General features: G+C 42.6%; 1 protein-coding gene across 1 annotated transcript in view; it reads left to right on the top strand.

Annotated features, from left to right (window-relative positions):
* LOC121855767 (DNA ligase 1-like) overlaps window positions 1-17795 on the top strand; it is a 34204-nt gene extending 16409 nt beyond the window's left edge. The window contains exon 4 of the mRNA XM_042350880.1: window positions 17492-17795. Within this exon, the coding sequence (XP_042206814.1) occupies window positions 17492-17795 (304 nt within the window). The remainder of the gene's footprint in view (window positions 1-17491) is intronic.
* The last annotated feature ends 4941 nt before the right edge of the window (window positions 17796-22736 follow it).

Here is a 22736-nt window from a genome sequence, read left to right on the forward strand (position 1 = left end):
GGCGAGTAGGGTTAAAACCGAGATAAGGAAAGCCAAGAGGAATAATGAGGTAAGTATAGCAAGGGAGGCGAAGACAAACCCCAAAGGATTCTACCAAATGTATCAAACTAAAACACGAGAAAAGATTGGACCAATACGGTCAGATACCGGCGAGCTCACTGATAACGACAGAGAAATGAGCAATAATTTGAATAAATATTTTTCAACAGTTTTCACCACCGAAAATTTAAACATGATACCCGGGCACCGACTCTATTCAGAGATAGTGAAGAAAACAAATTAAGCGAGACAGTAGTGACTAGTAACGATGTTAGTAAGCAAATAGACAAACTAAAGCCTAATAAGTCACCTGGTCCCGATGAGATATTTGCCAGAGTATTAAAGGAATGTAAGGAAGAGCTTAGTATGCCCTTAGCAAAGTTGTTTAACATGTCCTTAAAAACAGGTGTAGTACCAGAATCCTGGAGGATAGCGAATGTAATACCGATTTTCAAGAAGGGGGATAGATCACTATCCTCTAACTACCTCCCAATCAGTCTAACATCAATAGTAGGCAAATTACTGGAAGCAATCATTTCAAACTCTATTCGAAATCACCTGGAGAAGCACGGATTGATCAATGATTCCCAGCATGGCTTCACAAGCGGACGTTCATGTCTAACTAATCTATTAACATTCTTTTCATCAGTTTTCGAATCGGTGGACGAGGGGCACAATTATGATGTGGTATATCTCGACTTTAGCAAAGCCTTCGACAGAGTCCCCCACGAAAGACTAATTAGAAAGGTAGAAGCACATGGCATCAAAGGTAATATCCTTAAATGGATTAGGGCGTGGTTACAGGACAGGAAACAGGGAGTGAGCATTAACGGCACTAAGTCCCATTGGAGCAACGTCACAAGTGGAGTTCCCCAAGGCTCAGTACTTGGACCATTATTATTTATTATATACATAAACGACATAGATATCGGCATAGACAGCAACATAAGCAAATTTGCTGATGACACTAAAATAGGACGTGTTATTAAATCTGACGAGGACTCAGCAAAACTACAGGAAGATCTAAACAAATTTTTCGAATGGTCTGAAAAATGGCAGATGAAATTCAATGTGGACAAATGTAAAGTACTCAGTATAGGAGATGTAAACAGGGAAACCAGATACCAGATGAACAACGATGCCATAGAGAAATCCGACTGCGAATGAGATTTAGGAGTAATGATAAGTAGGAACCTTAAGCCAAGTAAACAATGTGTTTTTGCTCGTAACAAGGCTAATAAAGTACTTGGGTTCATACAAAGGAGTGTTAGTTACAAGACTAGTGAGGTCATCCTAAAACTGTATCTTGCTGTTGTGAGACCACACCTGGGTTAGGCAGTTCAGTTCTGGTCACCGTATTGCAGAATGGATATAGAATCCTTGGAAAGAATTCAGAGGAGAATGGCAAGACTAATCCCGGGCATTAGGAACCTTGAGTATAGAGACAGGTTAAAGCATCTTAATTTGCACTCCCTCGAGAGACGTAGAGCGAGGGGCGACCTGATAGAGGTGTATAAGTGGAAGGCAGGGCTAAACAAAGGGGACATTACAAAGGTACTCAAACTATCCAACCAGGAGCGAACTCGTAACAATGGTTTTAAATTAGACAAATTTAGATTTAGGCGTGAAATAGGTAAATATTGGTTTGGAAACAGCGTATTGGATGAATGGAACAAGTTACCAAATATCATCATTAACTCGAATACGCTGAATTGCTTCAAACATAGGTTGGATGCTTATATGAGCAATAGGGGTTGGGTGTAAACGGGACTGCCCAGTATGGGCCAATAGGCCCGCTGCAGTTTCCTCCATTCTTATGTTCTTATGTTCTTATGGTGAGGCATGGGTGATGATGGTGGTGGACAAGGGGTGGTTGGTGATGGTGGTGGGGGAGGGTAGTTGATAATGGTGGTGAAGAGGGAGTGTTTGATGATGATGATCGATGGTTCTTGTTATTGATAGTGATTGGTGATTGTTATCGTGATTGTGGTAGGTGATACTTGTGGAAAGGTGATAATTTGTAATTGCGAGGATGGTGGTTGAAGGGTGTGGCTGTGGTTGTGGTTGTTGATGGTGCTAATGTATGGTATTATGTATGGTGGTGTAAGTAGTAGTGGACTTGGGTGAAACTGTGGTGTAGGTAGTGATGATGATGATGATGATGACGATGATGATGGTAGTAGTAGTAGTAGTGGTGGTGGTGGTGGTGACGGTGATGATAGTGGCGATCATGGTGATAATAATTAGTGACAACAGTGGTCCAGTTGTCATCATAATGGGGACGATACACGGATAACACTCTACTACAATGGTCATGTTTGCTCGTTATTGCTGTATTATTGATGAATATAAACAGAGAAGGAGGGGACTGAAAGAAAAGAGACAAAGACAAAGAGAGAGAGAGAGAGAGAGAGAGAGACAAACAGATAGACAGACAGACGTAAGGAGAAGAGACAAAGACGGAGGGAAATGAAAAAAAAGAATGACAAATAAAGAAAAACAAGAGCAATACCATCACTCTGTCAACACAAAATAAAAACCAACTGTTCATCAGCAACCCTATGACACACACACACACACACACACACACACACACACACACACACACATACTCCCCCTACAGCAGGTGGCACACACGGCTTCATAATTACAATGTTTTGCTCGCCAGCTGCATTTTAAGCGCCATCACCACCATCACCCGCTGCCGTCACCCGCCGCCTTCATCCGCCATCACCCGCTGCCGTCACCCGCCGCCTTCATCCGCCATCACCCACAATCAACCGCTTCACCCGCCACCATTACCGTCATCACCCGACATCACCGTCATAATCACCCACAATTACCCATTATCACCCATTATCACCAACCATCACCACCCACCATCACCCACATTCATCCATTACCACCCACCATCACCCACATTCATCCATTACCACCCACCATCACCCACATTCATCCATTACCACCCGCCATCACCCATCATTACCCACCATCATCCAGTACCACCCACCATCACTTATCATTACCCATCATCACCCACCATCACCCTATCACCCACCATCACCCACTATCACCCACCATCACCCACTATCACCCATTATCACCAACCATCACCCATCATCACCCACCATCACCTACTATCACCCACCATCACCCACTATCACCCACCATCACCCACTATCACCCACCATCACCCACTATCACCCATTATCACCAACCATCACCCATCATCACCCACCATCACCTACTATCACCCACCATCACCCACTATCACCCACCATCACCCACCATCACCCACTATCACCCACCATTACCCACCATTACCCATCATCACACACGGACACTGTCTTTTTTCTCCTTCTGTTACTGTCGTTTTTACCAGCCTTTTCTTTTCAGCTACTGTTTTTTTCATCGTTTTGCTATATTTCTCATCTTTTACCGTCGTTTTCTCTTAGTTTACCATTTCTTACCTTACTTTTCCCTCTCTTTCACAATTTGTTTCCCCTCTGCTACTACCCTTTGTCCCTCTTTTACCACTTTTCTCCTTCTATCACCACCTTTTTCCCCTTCCATACCCTTTTACCCATTTATTTCCCCTGCATTTCACCTCTTCTTCCTCGTTCACTACCCTTTTTCCCCTCCTTCACCACCCCCCTCCTCCCCCCTGTTGCCCCTTTATTCCCATTTCTGTCTCTCCCCTTAACTGAGACGCTGATCTCAGGTATCAATCGAAATAGGTGAAAAATCAGATGAAATAAGGTGTTTGGAGGAAATGTCGTTTGTACAGGTAAGAAAATTCCTATACAGGTAGAGAAATACACCTGACATCTACGTATCTTATACCTTATTGTGGTTAAGGTGTTGGGATAAAAATACCTCTGTTTTATTATATTTTGGGGATTTTTTTGGTATATGTATGTTTACGTGTTTCTCTGTTTAATTTATATATTATTTTTTTGTAATATGTATAACTTAGTTTAATGTAATTTATTGACGATAATATATTTGACTATGTTATCTACCAATCTATCTATCTATTAGGCACTCAAATTTTAATACACTGCTATATGATATCAGTATAATTATTCCTTTGTATGTATGTATGTATGTAACATCACCCACTATCATCCACCATCACCCACTATCACCCACCATCACCCACCAGCTGTCTCGTTTTTAATATTGGCCGCTCCACCCTGAGTATCGACCAAGAGAGTGTGTGATTTATGTTAGTGGCACTTGAACCTAATCTCTCTCTCTCTCTCTCTCTCTCTTTCTCTCTCTCTCTCTCTCTCTCTCTGTCTGTATGTCTGTCTGTATCTATCTATCTATCTATCTATCAATCTATCTATCTACAGGGTATCTCGTCCCGGCGGTGATGGTGGTAATAAGGGAGAGAGAGAGAGAGAGAGAGAGAGAAAAAAAATGGAAGTGAAAAACAGACAGACAGACAGACAGAGATCGGGAGACAGAAAAGGCGAGAGAAAGAAAGAGATGATCAGGGTGGTCACTGGCTCATTTACCTGTAGTGAAACAACGAGAAAACTTATTATAGTAGTGGTTGACGGCGACTGACAATGACTGACGGTGGCTGACGATAACTGACACCTGCTGATTTTTTCATTACTTGTTGATGAAAGGATATGAACCAGGTATGAGTGATATAAAAAAACCCTCTACACACACACACACACACACATCGCATCAATCTACTGCTATTAATGTATCGTCGACAGTACAAGTTAATTAATTTTTCAGGCTGGTTACTTCCTGAACCAGGTAAATATTTATCAGTATCATATTAATGTTTTTTGAGAGCCACAATACCGCAAAACAATATGCATACATACATACATACATACATACATACATACATACATACATACATACATACATACAAACGTACATACAACTGAATAATTATACTGATATCATATAATAGTGTATTAAAATTTGAGTGCCTAATAGATAGATAGATTGATAGATAGCATAGTCAAATATATTATCATCAATAAATTACATTAGATTAAGTTATACATATTACAAAAAAATAATATATAAATTAAACAGAGAAACACGTAAACATACATATACCAAAAAAATCCCCAAAATATAATAAAACAGAGGTATTTTTATCCCAACACCTTAACCACAATAAGGTATAAGAGAAATAAATGTCAGGTGTATTTCTCTACCTGTATAGGAATTTTCTTACCTGTACAAACGACATTTCCTCCAAACACCTTATTTCATCTGATTTTTCACCTATTTCGATTGATACCTGAGATCAGCGTCTCAGTTAAGGGGAGAGACGGAAATGGGAATAAAGGGGCAACAGGGGGGAGGGGGGGGTGGTGAAGGAGGGGAAAAAAGGGTAGTGAACGAGGAAGAAGAGGTGAAATGCAGGGGAAATAAATGGGTAAAAGGGTATGGAAGGGGAAAAAGGTGGTGATAGAAGGAGAAAAGTGGTAAAAGAGGGACAAAGGGTAGTAGCAGAGGGGAAACAAATAGTGAAATCGAGGGAAAAGTAAGGTAAGAAATGGTAAACTAAGAGAAAACGACGGTAAAAGATGAGAAATATAGCAAAACGATGAAAAAAACAGTAGCTGAAAAGAAAAGGCTGGTAAAAACGACAGTAACATAAGGAGAAAAAAGACAGTGTGTCCGTGTGTGCGTCGGACACAGTTTTGTTGTTGTGGGAGACGGTGGTCGTGGACTGAGGGGGAAAAACTACTTGGACTGGTCTAACTCATCAGCGGTGTTGTAGTGTTCTTGTGATGGTCAACTGTGCCGTCTGAGGGGAAGGGTTGGAGGTGTGGGAGTAGGGATCTTGTAGGAGGGGGCTCATGAGGCAAGGTGAGGGGGGTAGAGGTTAATAGGAGGGGTTCTGAGGAGAGATGAGGTGTGGGAGTAGGGATCTTGTAGGAGGGGGCTCATGAGGCAAGGTGAGGGGGGTAGAGGTTAATAGGAGGGGTTCTGAGGAGAGATGAGGGGGGTTGGAGGTGATGGGAAGATGTTCTGAGGGGAGATGATGGGGGTTGGAGGTGATGGGGAGATGTGTAAACGGGACTGCCCACTGCCCAGTATGGGCCAATAGGCCCGCTGCAGTTTCCTCCATTCTTATGTTCTTATGTTCTTATGTTCTGAGGTTGAGGGAGAGGGATTCTGGGAGAAGATGATGGGGTTGGAGCAGAAAGGCGAGGTTCTTGGAGAAGGAAGGGGTATTGGGAATGGATTGGAGGGGTTCTGGGGGCGATGAAGAGTTTTAGCTGGAGAGGTGAGGTTCTAGGGAAAGGTAAGGTAAGGTAAGGTAAGGTAAGGTAAGGTAAGGTAAGGTGAGGTGAGGGGCTGGGGCTTTGGAGATGTATAGTGCTAAATCACTTTGGATAATGGAATCTACTAAAACACAAACCATCATCAACATCGACCATACTAACACACAGAAACCTCTCTATGCCAAATCCAGCTCCTTGTACCCATTGGCTTCCCTTGTCCGCTGTGTAAATGGACTGTTAAACTATACCTGACTATCAATTTCCATCCATCATCATTTTCTTGACTGACAAAACAATCCAGTAAAGTGTTTATGAAGAGAGCGCCTTTAAGCAACACTGCTGTAGAAGGTAAACAACGTCTTAGGTCTGCTTAATGTACAAGGAGAGATAGAGTGTTTACAGTTGAGTGCACACATTTACATAACTCGCTATTGTGTGAATGTTAAGTGGTTTTACCAAACAGTGGCTATACAAGTGAAGGTTAATGAGAACTCCTTGTTAACTTATTCATTGCTAGTAAAGTAAACACATTATTTGAAGAAGAAAAAAAGCTTATAAAAATATCATAAACTTGTTTTAATATAACTTACGTCATTTGTAAATGAAGACATTTTGGTTGGACATTATAGTTTAACTAACTATGAGTTTAACATATCAAATACAGAGAAAATTTACTGTAAAACAATATTGAGTTACTTTAACGGGCAACGTTCGGTGGATTTGGCATCCTGTGTACCGCCGGCAAGACCGTGGGCTCGTAACACTCCTCTTGCCTGTAGTGCCCACAGATTCTGTGTGGATGTCGGTAACACTAGAATAACCCGTTACAATGCATCTTTCTTTCCTCTCACAGCTAAATTGTGGAATGCTCTGCCTTCTTCTGTGTTTCCATAATCATACAATCTGTTTCACTTTAAAAAGCTGGTTTTCCGGCATCTTCGGGGTGTAGATTAATAAAAAAATATATTTTCTATTTTTAATGTATTTTTACTCTTATTTTATCGCCCTTTAGGCCCCGTTGTGGGTCGATGACTTGTGCCCGGGTGGGCTATTCCCCGTAAAAAAAAAATCAGAAAACAGTACATTGATCAATAAAAAAACACGAGAAATTTATATGATAATAACACATTAAACATTAAACAAAATATTTTCTAAAAATTACACATTAACCATTAAGAAATATCCCCTGTATATGACACATTACCCATTAAAATAAAATACAAACAAATATTACCCTGACAACGACCCAAAACTCATTTATATACGACTGAATTGCCTGGTGAAAATAAACCTATTAATTAAATTGACACACAACTCATTAAAAGGCATCAACGTTACCTGCCAATGACACCTATCATTCTGAATATCATCAGAGCATCAAAATTACAATTGAAAGCCATAAAGGTGAACGTATGGCGATGACATAATAAACATATATATTAATCTCGGTACTGTGAGAGAGTGGATTAAACGTGTGTGCTTTTTACGGTGTTTAACGAGAGCTATGCAGGCTCCGTTAATAAAACACCACTGACGTTTAATATTGTGAGTGCAGTGTTTAACGATTCGTCGGTAGTATTATTTTAAGTGTGAGTGTGTGTGTGTGTGTGTGTGTGTGTGTGTGTGTGTGTGTGTGTGTGTGTGTGTTGGTTGAGTTGTTTGGTGTAAGTGTATATGTGTATGTTTTCTGTATGTGTTTTTGTTTGTTTTACATGTTACTTACTTGTATACGTGCTTATTTGTGTTACGTACCTCTGTGTGTATACATTTTCGTGTTTATAATACACATATACTTGTGTATGTGCGTTTGTCAGTACGTTGTACATGTTTACCTGAGTACAGTACATATTCAACACCACCCTTCTAAATCGTCTAAGTAACATGAAAGGAATTCAACGCACAAACAAGCACTGTTTTGGGCCCCACCTGTATTACCTCACATACTACTACTACCAGTTGACCATCTGATTCACTCTTCTCTTGTTTCCAGGCGTCAGGACCAACCCTGTGTGTTGACTGAGAGGCCGCAATAAACACGTAATGGTGACAACTCGGACGACTTGTATAATGTGTTGTCGGGGCACTAAGCTCTTGTTTTGAGGAACTTGTGATGCTACTACTACTACTAGGACTACTACCTTAATATTAAATATCCTAATACATAAGTAGCTATCCTATCTGTGTTGAATTCATTCAAGATCAGCCCCATGAAATAATATTGACAGAGCCTGTCTGAGGCAGAGCAAAGCCGAACGAAGGAGAGAGAAAGACAGTCGACATCTCATCCAGGCTGTAACATAACTTCTGGGCTGCTGCTTCTGTTCTTGATCTCCACGAGTCTGGCGTAGAAACATCTTGCACTTGGTCCCATCCCACCAGAGGTTGTGAACACTAGAGGAGTGAAGCTGCCTTGATCAACGTTTTGAATTCTCTCCCCATATGCCCTTATCTTGTCGTTCTCGTTCCTCCTGTGTGCAGCATCGAGAGCTAGGTTACGGTGACGTGCGGCCATGGGATAAGAAATCCTGATATCGAAGAAAGCTCCCTGTCCCCGCGTCCAGAATCCTCGAGCACTGACGTCAACATGGGCTTCGTTAGATGTGTTTGAAATCCTATGTTGGAATATCTCACCAGCCAAAGGAAGGAAGGTCGGTTCTACCATGACATCCCGGCAGATTTCCTTCAACATATTTGCTGTGAGGTCCCTTACTTCGTCATGCCTCATGCATATGAAGTCCCCTTTCTTGCACACCATGGAGTGATCGACGTCATAGGAAGAGCCACACAAGCATTGGGAGGGCAAACCTTCTACTGGCCGACCGTACCTTAGAGCAATGGCATCTGTAAATTCTTGTTTATTGAGACTGAAACCATTTGCCCTTATCGGTAACGTAGTTAACCAGTTCGAGGCGCCCACCTCCTGTGCTACAGCTACTTTTTTTTCAAATTTTCTGGTACCTGCAGCAACAGTTGCTGCAGCTTATCATTTTGGCAGTGCTGTCGTTCTGTCGTAATTGACCTACGAATCTTGTTTACTTCACTGGTATCCACCTACCCTGTTGTGTTCTGGGCAATTATGTGGTCCGTGAGGGCTGCCGCGAGCATAAGTGAATTTTGATGTTCGGTGGCTGCAATCTCCTCTGGATTGGTTAGTCCCTACTACAACTACTACTACTGCTACTACTACTACTACTACTACTACTTTGCTGTCACTCAGAATCGAGTATGACGATCATCCAGCTATGATACAGATATGAGTTATTAGGGATGTCACCTTCATTGGTGAGTTTTGAGGTGACTAAAGAGGCCGATACGGGACCGACAGATTCGTTGATATTCGTTGCACATGTGGAGGGCTACATCGAGTGTGGGTGGGGCGGTGGCAGCGTCTTACAGGCGTTGGCTCTTGTCTGCCTCGGTTGCAGTTGGGCTAACTCGAAAATATTGACACCTTCTTGTGCGGTGCTCCTCGAAGCATTACGGTGTGGAGTAATTGACTACCAGGTGAAGGGGGGTCGATTTGCCACTTTTTCAGGCTTGTCTTAATACTACCCTTATACCTTCTCAGTTGCCCGCCAGCGTTACGTTTACTATCGTTAGGTGAGTGCAAAGCAGCTGCTTTAGCAGTCTACTGTCGTCCATGCAGGTAACATGGCCAGTCCAGCGTAGTTGTTCGTGGATAATGGTAGCCTCGATGCTCCTATAGTTGGTGTCAGCAAGAGCACTGACATTTGTTCTCTTGTCTTCCCAGCGAACACGGAGGATGGAACGAAGACTACGTTGGTGAAAGTTTTCAAGTACCTTGAGGTGCTTCCTGTATGTAACCTATATCTCCCTGCCATATAGCAGGGTGGGCCGGACCAATGCTCAATATACGTGCAACTTTGTAGATATTTCAGCTCCCTACAGCTGAAGACACGGTTTCGGAGTCTGCCAAAGGCTTGAGATGCACATCTGCTCCGATGCTCAATCTTTTCATCTATGTCCGCTGTGGTGGACAGGTGGGAGCCATGATACCGGTGGAGGTGTGTGTGAACCAGGGGCAGGTTGAAAGAGAATCTGAGTCTTACGAACATTCACCTCAAGACCGAAGTGTGCATATGCATCTGCGTAGGTGTTCAGGATCTCCTGTAGGTCGTGTTCAGTGTGAGCAACAAGGGTGAGGTTGTCTGAATACTAAAGTTCAATAATGGAAGCAGCCGACACATTTGTTCTTGCCTGGAGTCATCTTATGTTGAAAAGACCCTTCATCCGGTACTCGATGTCCACCCCGCTAGCTAAAATAGCGCTGGCACGAGGAAGGAAGAAGGCAGGACACTGCCGTTCATGCCATTGTTGAGTTGCCTTACAATGGCGATGAATTTCGTGGGCAGCCAAAACGGCTGAAGGTCCACTGTAATGGCCCCTGTCTCATCAACAGAAGTATTATATAAATGGGTTATTTACATTTGATTTATATTCAGATTCATCCCCTGTAATTTTCCACTAACTATGAGATGTCATGAACATATCACGTGAACGGTAGCTTCCCCAAGAGGGAGAAGCCCATTTGACTATATGGCAGCAATTATGTAAGACCCCTCCATGCGACGCCCTTAGTCAGTCTCACTCCCAAACTTACATCGAACGGACGTTGATTTACGTCTATTTACATAGACGCCGTCCTTTCTTATCACACTCATAAATAGTGGAACTTACGGTTGATCTACACCCAGAAATTATACAAATAATACTTTTTAATAAAAGAAGAAACTTCAATTGGGTTTCGTTACTAAATTCCAATATAATATATGTGTACCAACCTGGTTAACATTTGAATTAACCAGCCGGTTCACCACCAGAGGGCTTTCCTGTTGACCAAGTCGAAGGCCTTGGTTAGGTCGATGAAAGTATGTACAGGTCACGATGCTGTTCATTGCATTTTTCTTGTATCTGGCTGGCAGCAAAGATCATGTCAGTGGTGCCACTGATGGTCTAAAGCCACATTGAGATTCTGGGAGGAAGTTTTCCGCCTCAGGAAGAAGTCTGTTTAGGAGGACCCGGGCGATAATCTTCCTATCTAGTTGCCACAATTTGACCGGTCTCCTTTGTTCTTATAACTGACGACGGAGGCGTCAATAAGAGCTTGGAGGATTTCGCTCCTTTTCCCATATATTCTCCAGGAGAGATTGTAGACAGCTGGTAAGCAGAGGTCCTCCTGCTTTATACACCTCGGCTGGGATTCCATCAGGCTATGTTATTTTCATCTGTTTGATGGCAGTAGCTACCTCAACCAGGGATGAAGGATAACTGGGGTTGGTCAGGCCTGGATGCAGCGGTACCTGCTGGTTAGTCAGGACATCCACATCGGTGTTTCAGTTTAGCAGTGAATGGTAGTATTCTTCCCAGCGCTGAAGGAGGCCTTCATCGTCTTTAATTATGGAGTTACCGTCGGATGAGCGGAGAGGGGCTGCACCACGAGTGATTAGCCCATAATTTTTCAACCTGTATCATGTCCAGTGGTAACAATTCAGGTATTTAAGTTTGTTCGAGTTACATTTTTCTCCTGGTTATTTGGGGCATAAAAGGTGTTACAGGGCTAAAAAATGAGGGACACAGAAGAATGAGAGAACAAGAGCAACAGGTAGAGCAGGAATAACCCCAATATCTCATGCCTTGTCATATGTTGAGGTGAGCAAGTGTGTAGTATGGCCGTCCTGATCAATACCAAGATAATATGAAATTTTTCGGGGATAAAGACGGAGTAATAGACAGACTAACATAATAATGACAAATGAGAGGCAAAACATTGCACGAATCAACTTCCACATATTATGATTCCTGAGGGTTTGTTTCAACACTTTGAACCAGTCCCTGTGTAGAAGAAACTTCCTGGTGGAGACATACAAATTTAATTTATATTGGTATTCTTCCAATACCATGTACTGATATTGAGTCAACTTCCAAATTACGTTCATAACTTCAACAAATCAATATAAGACTACTACGCCATCATTCATTACTAGCATGACCATTAAAGGAACTTATAACTGGTACGTGTCCTTTGAATTTCAGCTCAACCCAAACTAACCACTGACCTTACCTGACCCATCCCAATTGAAAGTCATGAATGTCTGATTTAGTTTAATAATACTGTACTGAACCTCAAAGATCAACTAATATCACCCCTTGAGTACGAATATGTTATCCTTAAATCCATTATCATCGTTTTTAAGGGGAATGGTTATAATTGTTCAAGGTTTAAGACACAGCGTACAGGAAGAATTAGGTTATTGTACTGAAGAAGTTAAGTTATCATACTCGAGGGGCTAAGACCTTTCTCACAGGACTAGATCATCGTACTCAAGAGGTCAACAACTACAATTTACTAACCATAAGCACTCAAGTTCCTCCCGTTTCCTGTTCGCTCAAGTACAGTAATTCCACCCACCTACGACTTACAACTCTCTCAATGTTACACACACACACACACACACACACACACACACACACACACACACACATCTGAATCATATCTAGGCAAGCCTCTCTTTCTTACGGGTCATCAGTGAGTTAACACAGTCAAAACTATCTTGGTTGCATACTAACCTGTGTATAACTCGTATCTAACGTGTATATATTTTTCCTTCCATAAAATACGAGTTTTTTTTGTATTCATTTAAAACTTGTGTACCCTCGTGAAATACAACTAGTTTGAAAAAAATCTGACAGAAATTTCTTTTTTTTTCCATTAAAGTTCCATTATTTCCCTCCAACCTTCTCGTATTTCCCATGTTAAAGCTGACTATTCCTTAACAAAAGAGTATCTTTAGGTCTCCTGAATTCCAAGGCCCACGATTTCAATATTCCCATTGTTTGAGTTAGATATTTATATAAATACACCCCTACATATATTCATTTGTATATTATATGTAGCCTATAAATAATAATAATAGAATGCCTCGTCTTTGTGCAAGGATTACACATAGCGCATAGTATTATCTCCAAGGTCGTGAGGGATACAACGATAGGTGTGTGTGTGTGTGTGTGTACATTTGTGTGTTTCTACGTGCATTAATATTATTCGGTTTTATTTGTGTGTGTTTCCATTTATGAACTGTTTTGTGTTTGTATCTGTGCTTCTTTGTGAACTTAAGTTTGTCCGTGATCATGTTTATGTGTGTTTGTGTCAGTGTCTTAATTTGTGTTTGTTTGGATTTATGTTTGTGTGTGTGCATCTGATCGTAGTTTATCTTCCTGTTCCATAATCGGAACTTTGGTAAATTCAACAGAATTATACACCACTTGAGCACAAATGGTGTACAGATTTATGGAGTGGTGACGTGTATGTGTGTTGAAATATCTCTTAAAGTCAACACTGTGGTGTAATGGTCAGCATTCTCGCCTCGCAAGCGAGAGGACACGAGTTCGATCCTGGACTGGGTGAAACTATGGGCAAGTTTCTTTACGTCATTTGCATCTGTCTACCAAGCAGTAATTGGGGACTTGGATGTTAATCGATTTGCGGATCGTATTCCGGGGTAATGGTTAGCCAGTGGAGTTGTCCAGTCTTCTCGGACTATTCCTTGACAGCCGAAAACAATATTAATAGATTAGTTAGACATGAACGCCCGCTTGTGAAGCCATGTTGGGAATCATTGATCAACTTGTGCTTCTCCAGGTGATTTCGAATAGAGTTTGAAATGATTTCTTCCATTAATTTGCCTACAAATGATGTTAGACTGATTGGGCGGTAGTTAGATGATAGTGATCTATCCCCCTTCTTGAAAATCGGTATTACATTCGCTATCCTCCAGGATTCTGGTACTACACCTGTTTTTAAGGACATGTAAAACAACTTTGCTAAGGGCATACTAAGCTCTTCCTTACATTCCTTTAATACTCTGGCAAATATCTCATCGGGACCAGGTGACTTATTAGGCTTTAGTTTGTCTATTTGCTTATTAACATCGTTACTAGTCACTACTATCTCGCTTAATTTATTTTCTTCGCTATCTCTGTATAGAGTCGGTGCCTCGTGTCTATTACCGCACCAACAACTACTACTGCCTCACCTACCACCACTACTGCTATTAACACAACTACCATTACCAATAACACCACCACTACTACTACCACCACCACTAGCGCTACCACCATATGCTTACCATCACTACTATTACTACAACCCTTATCACCACCACTACTACTTCTTCTACCACCACCATTACTACCACAACCACCACCATTACGTGCTCACCACCATCACTAATAATACCACTACTATAACCAAGTGCTACCCACCCCGTGCTCACCACCTCCACGTGCTCGCCACCACCACGTGCTCGCCACCACCGCCACATGCTTGCCATCTCTACGTGCTGGTTGCCTCAAAGGGCATCCAGAACGGAAGCTATAAATAGGTTATATAATTGAGACAGTAATCACAAAGACAGAAAGCTAAAGGATCTTATCTCTCTCGCTATCTTTTGCTCTTCTCTCTTGTTCTCTCATTATTTTTCGCTCTCATTCTTCCTCTCTCTCTTTCTCTTCGTGTAATCTCTCTCTCTCTCTCTCTCTCTCTCTCTCTCTCTCTGCAATTATATTATACCTCTATACCATTTGTTCTAATTGTTATATCATGTTAAAAGTCTGACGTCGCAAAACTGACTACACGGGACTGATGACTCAAGGACACAAGGCTGACGACTCAACACTGATGACTCAAGGCTTATGATTCAAGGCTTACGACTCAACGCTGACGACCAAGCAACTGACGACTCAACACTGACGACTTAGTACTGACGACTCAATACTGTCGACTTAATTGACGACTCAACAATGACGACTCAACATTGATGACTCATCACTGACGACTTAATTGACGACTCAACACTAACGACTCAACACTGATGACTTAATATTGACGACTGAACATTAACGACTCAACATTGACGATTCAACACTGGCGAGTTAATATTGACGACTCAACACTGGCGACCTAATGCTGATGACTCAACACTGACGACTCAACATTGACAACTCAACACTGACGACTTAATTGACGACTTAATTGACGACTCAACATTGACGATTTAACATTGACGACTCACCACTGACGACTCGACACTGGCGCCTCAACACTGGCGATTTAATACTGACGACTCAACACTGACGACTTAATTGACGACTCAACACTGACGACTCAACACTGACGACTTAATTGACGACTTAATTGACGACTCAACATTGACGATTCAACATTGACGACTCACCACTGACGACTCAACACTGACGCCTCAACACTGGCGATTTAATACTGACGGCTCAACACTGACGACTTAATTGACGACTCAACACTGACGACTCAACACTGACGACTCAACACTGACCACTTAATACTGAATATTCAACACTGGCGACTAATACTGACTATTCAACACTGACGACTTAATACTGACGACTCAACACTGACGACTTAATACTGACGACTCAACACTGACGACTTAATTGACGACTCAACACTGACCACTTAATACTGAATATTCAACACTGGCGACTTAATACTGACTATTCAACACTGACGACTTAACACTGACGACTCAACACTGACGACTTAATACTGACGACTCAACACTGACGACTTAATTACTGACGACTCAACACTGAACACTGACGACTCAACACTGCACTTAATACTGAATATTCAACACTGGCGACTTAATACTGACTATTCAACACTGACGACTTAACACTGACGACTCAACACTGACGACTTAATACTGACGACTCAACACTGACGACTTAATACTGACGACTCAACACTGACGACTTAATACTGACGACTCAACACTGCTGTCTTAATACTGACAACTCAACACTGGCGACTTAATACTGACGTCCCAACACTGACGACCTAATACTGACGACTCAACACTGACGACTTAATTGACGACTCAACACTGACGACTGAACACGAACGACCCAACATTGACGACTCAACACTGACGACTTAATACTGACGACTCAATATTGACGACTTACTACTGACGATGCAACACTGACGATTTAACACGTATGACTCAAAGCTTGCAACTACTCAACAATGACGACTCAATACTGATGACACAAGGCTGACGACTTAAAACTGACGACTCATGGCTAATGACTCAAGATTAACGGCTCAATACTGGCGACCCAAGTCTGGCGATTCAAAATTGAGCCTCAAGTCATAAGATGTGTGACAGACAGACAGACAGGCAGAGAAATATGTTTAAATCTGTCGTCTTCTGGTATTGGCTTAAAAAAAGAAGAAAAAAAATACTTGGACCTTGGCGACCTCTCTTTCGTCTTGCGTACAGTTTCATAGACGCGTTTCATTGTTGAGTGTGAAGAAAGAGCGTCAGACATTGCTGATCGTCCGTGCTGGCAATGGTATAATAGTAAGTGGTATTAGCATTATTAATTTTATTTTCGTTTATCTCTCTCGTTATTCTAAGACTCACTAATTCCCCATCTCTCGTCAAGCAAACCCTATTACCTATTTCTCGATCTCCCCAAAACCCATTACCATCTCCCTATCTCTCATCTACTGTACCAGCCTTCTCCCCATCTCTTTCCATCATTCTCCAGCTGGTCTCCCCCTTCACCTGTCACTCCTTTAATGTGTCCCCATCACCCTTCCCCTCCCCCCCCCGTCTGTCGCCCACCACCCTCTCCCCCCCATCACCGTGTCTGCAATGCTTCAGATACAAATTGTAAACTAAGAAGTGATTAGTGCCTGGTAGGGGTCCCTGACGCTGCTACTAAAGACCGAGCGAGACCGAGAGAGACCGAGAGAGACCGAGAGAGACCGAGAAAGACGGAGAGAGACCAAGAGAGACCGAGAGAGACCAAAAGAGGCCGAGAGAGACCGAGACAGACGGAGAGAGACCAAGAGAGACCGAGAGAGACCGAAAGAGGCCGAGAGAGACCGAGAAAGACGGAGAGAGACCAAGAGAGAGCGAGAGAGACTTGCTCCCTGCCCTTACCTCAACACTCGTTATAGACTGTAGGAACCACTTTAGATCAGGGACCACCTCCTAGACCATAGATAAGCCACTAGGGCCATAGTCTATTAGGCTGTAGAACGAAAGACCCAGAGATTAATAAGGCCAAAGGCCTCTGAGACCACAGACTATCATACCCATTGATCACAGGGGTCATAGGCCACCTGGAACCACAGACCACCAAGGACCACAGACCACCAAGGACCACAGACCACAAGGGACCACAGACCACCAAGGACCACAGACCACTAGGAACCACAGACCACTTGGAACCACAGACCACCAGGGACCACAGACCACCAAGGACCACAGACCACCAAGGACCACATGCCACCAGGGACCACAGACCACCAAGGACCACATACCACTAGGGACCACAGACCACCAGGGACCACAGACCACCAAGGACCACAGACCGCCAAGGACCACATACCTAAAAGGCAATTATGTCTAACAGGACGGCCGTCTCGATTTTGTCACATTTGAAAAACTTTTATATTATATGGATTTTTTTTTCAAATCTGAATGAATTCAGGGCTTATTTGCAACACTGAGAAAAAGAAAAAAATCTAAAAAAAATTTAAGACGGAAATAATTCAGGCGGAAAAGGGCTAAACATGATTACGATGATATTGTACTTGTTAGGTTAAGTCATCGCCCTCAAGGCGTTAATTATTCCCTTGAGTACGATACTTGTACTCAGAGGTTAAGTCATCGCCTTCAAGGGGTTAACTATAATATAATCTGATTATAGAGGCGAGTAGTCATGAGAGAGTTGAAGCCATTAAATAGTTAAGCTTTTGGGGTTAAACTACAGAAAAGCTCCACATACCAAGCTTAAATCTGCCATACGGCTTCAAATTATATGTCTCAAGCTCTCGCATTATTTCTCAGCCTCCCGTCTCTCACTCTCACGCCTCCCTCTCACCTTTTCTCTCTCATCTTCTCTCACCCTCTCACACACCTTCTCTAGGCCTTTACTCGTCACTCTCACACCTTCCACTCACTCACTTCTTAGCCTCCCCTCTCTCACACGCACCTCTCTCCCCTTCTTCCCTCTCTCACACCCTCCTCTCACCCCTCTCTCCCTCCCACAGACACATAGGATGACACAAGCTAATCCATAGTGTCTTTTTTATCTTTTTTCTTTTAACCGGTTTAATACCTGGTCTGTCAGGTGCAGGTGAGGGTCCAAATGAGTTCGATTAAGCTTCGACACCCCCTGAGGAGAGGAGCTACAACGATTGTGTGTGTGTGTGTGTGCGTGTGTGTGTGTGTGTGTGTGTGTGTGTGTGTGTGTGTGTGTGTGTGTGTGTGTGTGTGTGTGTGTGTGTGTGTGTGTGTGTGTGTGTGTGTGTGTGTGTGTGTGTGTTTTAATATAATATAAACAAGCCGTAACACCGACCGCACTAGTAGCTCGAAACGTCAACAAACGGAGAAGATTGATTGTTATGTCACCTCGTTTCAACAACTACAACGCCAGTACTGTAGCAAAGAGTGTATACGTGTGTGTGCGTGTGTGTGTGTGTGTGTGTGTGTGTGTGTGTGTGTGTGTGTGTACCTGGGGATTAGGCTAGAATTGGTTCGGCTATTTTAGGTTAGAATAGATTAGGTTGGGCTATTTTAAGTTAAATTAGACTGGGTTTGAATAGGTTGGGTTAGGTCAGGTTAACTTTGGTTAGGTTAGTCTGAGTGACTAGGTGAGGGGTGTAATGTGACGTGGTGAGGAGGAGCAATCAAGAAGTGTTAAGAGCAGGTAAATTAGGTATCAATAAGTTCATAGACGGAAAACTTTTTGAATTTAGAAACATTTAAGTAATTTTCTCTTTGTCATTATTATTTTTTGTATTTTTTAATTGATGTTAATGATACATGTAAGTGTTTTTGATATGCTGTTTGTTTTCATTAGTAGACTTATATGTACAGTAGCTAAAACAATTATCTGTGCATACTTTGTGGGAAACAATAAGAGGCCATGGACGATAAATTTTGGTATATGAGGGCTATTACAAGTCACACGTAAAATTTCGTAGCATATATCGACCCCCACCTGCACAGATAGTTGTTTTAGCTGCTATAAAACATGAGTGTATGGGTGTTAGCCATTTAGGGGAGTCGTGGAATTTTTCTCCCAGGTACCGAGTCAATCAACTCTTCAATACTTTAAATTATTATTGACTGTATTTAATTTTTTCCTTTTTTATCATAAATCCATATAATATTAATTTATTTCTTAAAGCATGAGTTAATGGCTGGAATATACATTACGTGATATAAAACACAAACACGACGCGATATAATGTCATTAAAATATATTATGAGCTATCAGTACAGCACATCACTGATAACATTCAGAATATATTTGAGTAAACGCGGGATTTATAGTTAATTATTACTCGTCTCTTTACCCTGAAATAATTAATCAACGATCCTAATTTCACCATTAGAATTCATATATGCGAACAGTTCCGTTAAATAATGATGTGAATTTTTTTTTATGATATGGAGTTGAAAAAATCTGAAGAATTATATAACAATTTAATAGAACATTGATAGTACTTACCCTCAAGTGTCAGTCCATCACTATCACCGTCACCATCACCGTCACCGTCACCATCAGCGTCACTGTCAGCGTCACCGTCAGCGGGTCCTACGGTCAGAGGCACCTGCCACCTGTGTGTGTGAATACTCATATATTACACTAAATAGAGATAACTGCCGATTAGCAAAAAACTTTTATGTATTATCTTTTATGTAAACGTCTGACTGGCCATAGACGATCATGTAGATCATAAAAATACATATAAATCAAGTTTCATACAAACAATACCTTAACTGCCTCTGACCCAGCTTGAGTTGACCTCTGACCCAGCTTGGAGAAGGTCGTGCCCGATCGTGCTCCCGTTAGAGACCAAGGAAAATGGCCGCTTTGGATCGTTGTGTCGTGGGGGAAGAGGAGGGGAGTGTGGGGAAAGACGACCTCCTTGCCACTCTGTTAGGGCAGCTGGGGCAGTTGAGGAGTGAGGTTGACACTCTAAAGGGGGAAAACGAAGCCCTCAGGACGGAACTCCTTCAGGTAGGTGTCCTGCCTAGCAGGACACTTGCGAAGGAGGAGCAGGCGTGGAGAGTGGTTGTCTCCAAGGGGACTAGGGTCAGGCTCAGGAAAGCTGACCAGGGTGTGGAGTGTAGTAACCCTTACCAGGTGCTGCAGGAAGCTGGCGAGGAAGAGAAGAGGCAGGACGGTATGGATCAAGGAGAGGAAAGGGCAGTTGTACAAACCCTGCCCACAGGTAAGGTCGTGGTAGTTGGTGACAGCCAGGTGAGGTTTATAGATAGGGCTTTTTGTGCGAGAGATAGGAAACGTAGGACTAGGGTGTGTTTTCCTGGGGCTGGGATAGGGCATGTAGCCGAGAGGTTAGACAGGGTTTTGTCAGGGGAGGGTACCAATCCAGTAGTGTGTCTTAGTGTGGGAGGAAACGACATAGGTAAGGTTAGGAGTGAGGAACTTTTCAAGAGGTATAGGGAGGCGCTGGGGAAGATTAGAGATAGGGGAGGGATCCCGATAGTATGTGGTGTCTTGCCTAGAAGAGGGGTTGGTCGTGAATGGCTGTCCAGGGCAATTGCTATAAATTGCCGACTGGAAAAACATTGTGCAAACAATGGTTGGGCATTCATTGATAACTGGCAACGATTCTATGGCAACGACTACCTGTACTGTCGCGACGGAGTACACTTGTCTCGTGAGGGGGTAAAGACGTTGTCTGCATCCCTGGAGCGTGAAATTGTCACTCCGAAGGGGGGGTTTCGCCAGTAGAGAGAGGTCGGGGAAAGTGGGAGTCAAAAAACAAGCAGGTCCTGGGAAGTAAAATTAGTTGCTCAGGACAAGGGGTAAAACAGGACCAGGGAAGGATAGGTTTAAATGTATACTATACAAACAGTAGGAGCGTTAGAAATAAAATAGACTTGCTGAGAGCGGCTGTATGTACCGAGAATGTAGACGTCATAGCAATCACCGAAACTTGGATGAATCTGGCGAGCAAAATTTTTTTATCAGAGTACCACATAGAAGGGTACTCTTTGCCAAGACTTGGGGGCCTGTAAATCACTCCCATAATTAGTTTTCTCTTCCTTCCACGATTTCTACCCACACAGACTCGGTTCCTATTTCACCCTTTATTGAATTATTAATACAACATTTTAATGTATCCTTGACGAAGAGTGCGACCCCTCCCCCTTCCTACCTTCCCTTAATACATGTTCTGTAATACTTTACTATACATAATTAATAAAAGTAATAGAGTAATATAATAATATACAGCTGAAGGTACTACTTTGTGTCCATTCATACAGAATCTACAACCTGGAGTGTGTTGGGACCTAAAGTAATGAAAGGGGGTGAGACAATGTAGAAGGAGAGGTTGATGTGCATAACCATGGTCTTAGTATCGTTGATGGTGACGGTGGTTGTTGGTGGCCCGGTTTTGAAGACTGTTCAATAAATCCTGAAGGGCGGTGTAGTCGAGAGCAGATTTGTTGACGCTGATCCCAATGGTGGAGTCGTCGACATATTTCCAGCGAGCAGGGGTTTCTCTTAGGGCATCATTGATAAGCATAAGGAAGCAGAGTGGTCCCATCTTGGTGCCTTGGGGGACGCCACAGGTGAGTGACTGAAGGGTGGAGACAGCCTCTCGGAAGCGTACAGCTTGGCGTCGGTCACTGAGGAAGTCTGCAAGCCATGGTATAAGACTTTTCCGAAGCCCGAGGTCAATAGCTTTGTTGATGATTAAATTGTGGTCGACTAGGTCGAATGCTTTAGTGAAATCAATGAAGGCGACAGCTACAGACGTTTTTCGTTTCTCGAGATGGAGGTATATGTAATCGAGAAAGCTGACAAGACAGTGAGTGGTGGAGCAAGTTTTCATATTGCCAAATTGCTGAGGGTCTACGACTCCTGCAATATCAGCATAAGCCCAGTCGAACACAAAACTTTCACAGATTAGGCTGGGTATTGGGGTGATTGCAATAGGTCGTAGCTGATTTAAGGATTGTGGGCTGGTTGACTTGGGCACTGGTGTGTGTGTGTGTGTGTGTGAGTCAACAGGCGTCATAGCAACACCGATGTTAACATTAAATATAATTATAAGCAATAAGCTGCAGTGACGAAAATTAAGGTTCATATACTTAGATAGCTATCAGGCAAAATGACGAAATACACTTTCTTATACACATACTGATGTATGCACACACATGTATACACAAATATACAACACACACACACACATGTAAACACAAATACACAACACCCACATACACACGACATACGCACTCACACAGCACGAGAGATGAGTGAGCTGTGCGGTAACAAGTACAAGAGAGGAGTCACTGTGGTTAGTGT

The sequence above is a fragment of the Homarus americanus genome, unplaced genomic scaffold (genome assembly GCF_018991925.1).
Source record: "Homarus americanus isolate GMGI-L3 unplaced genomic scaffold, GMGI_Hamer_2.0 scaffold7035, whole genome shotgun sequence".
Classification (NCBI taxonomy): Eukaryota; Metazoa; Arthropoda; class Malacostraca; order Decapoda; family Nephropidae; genus Homarus; species Homarus americanus.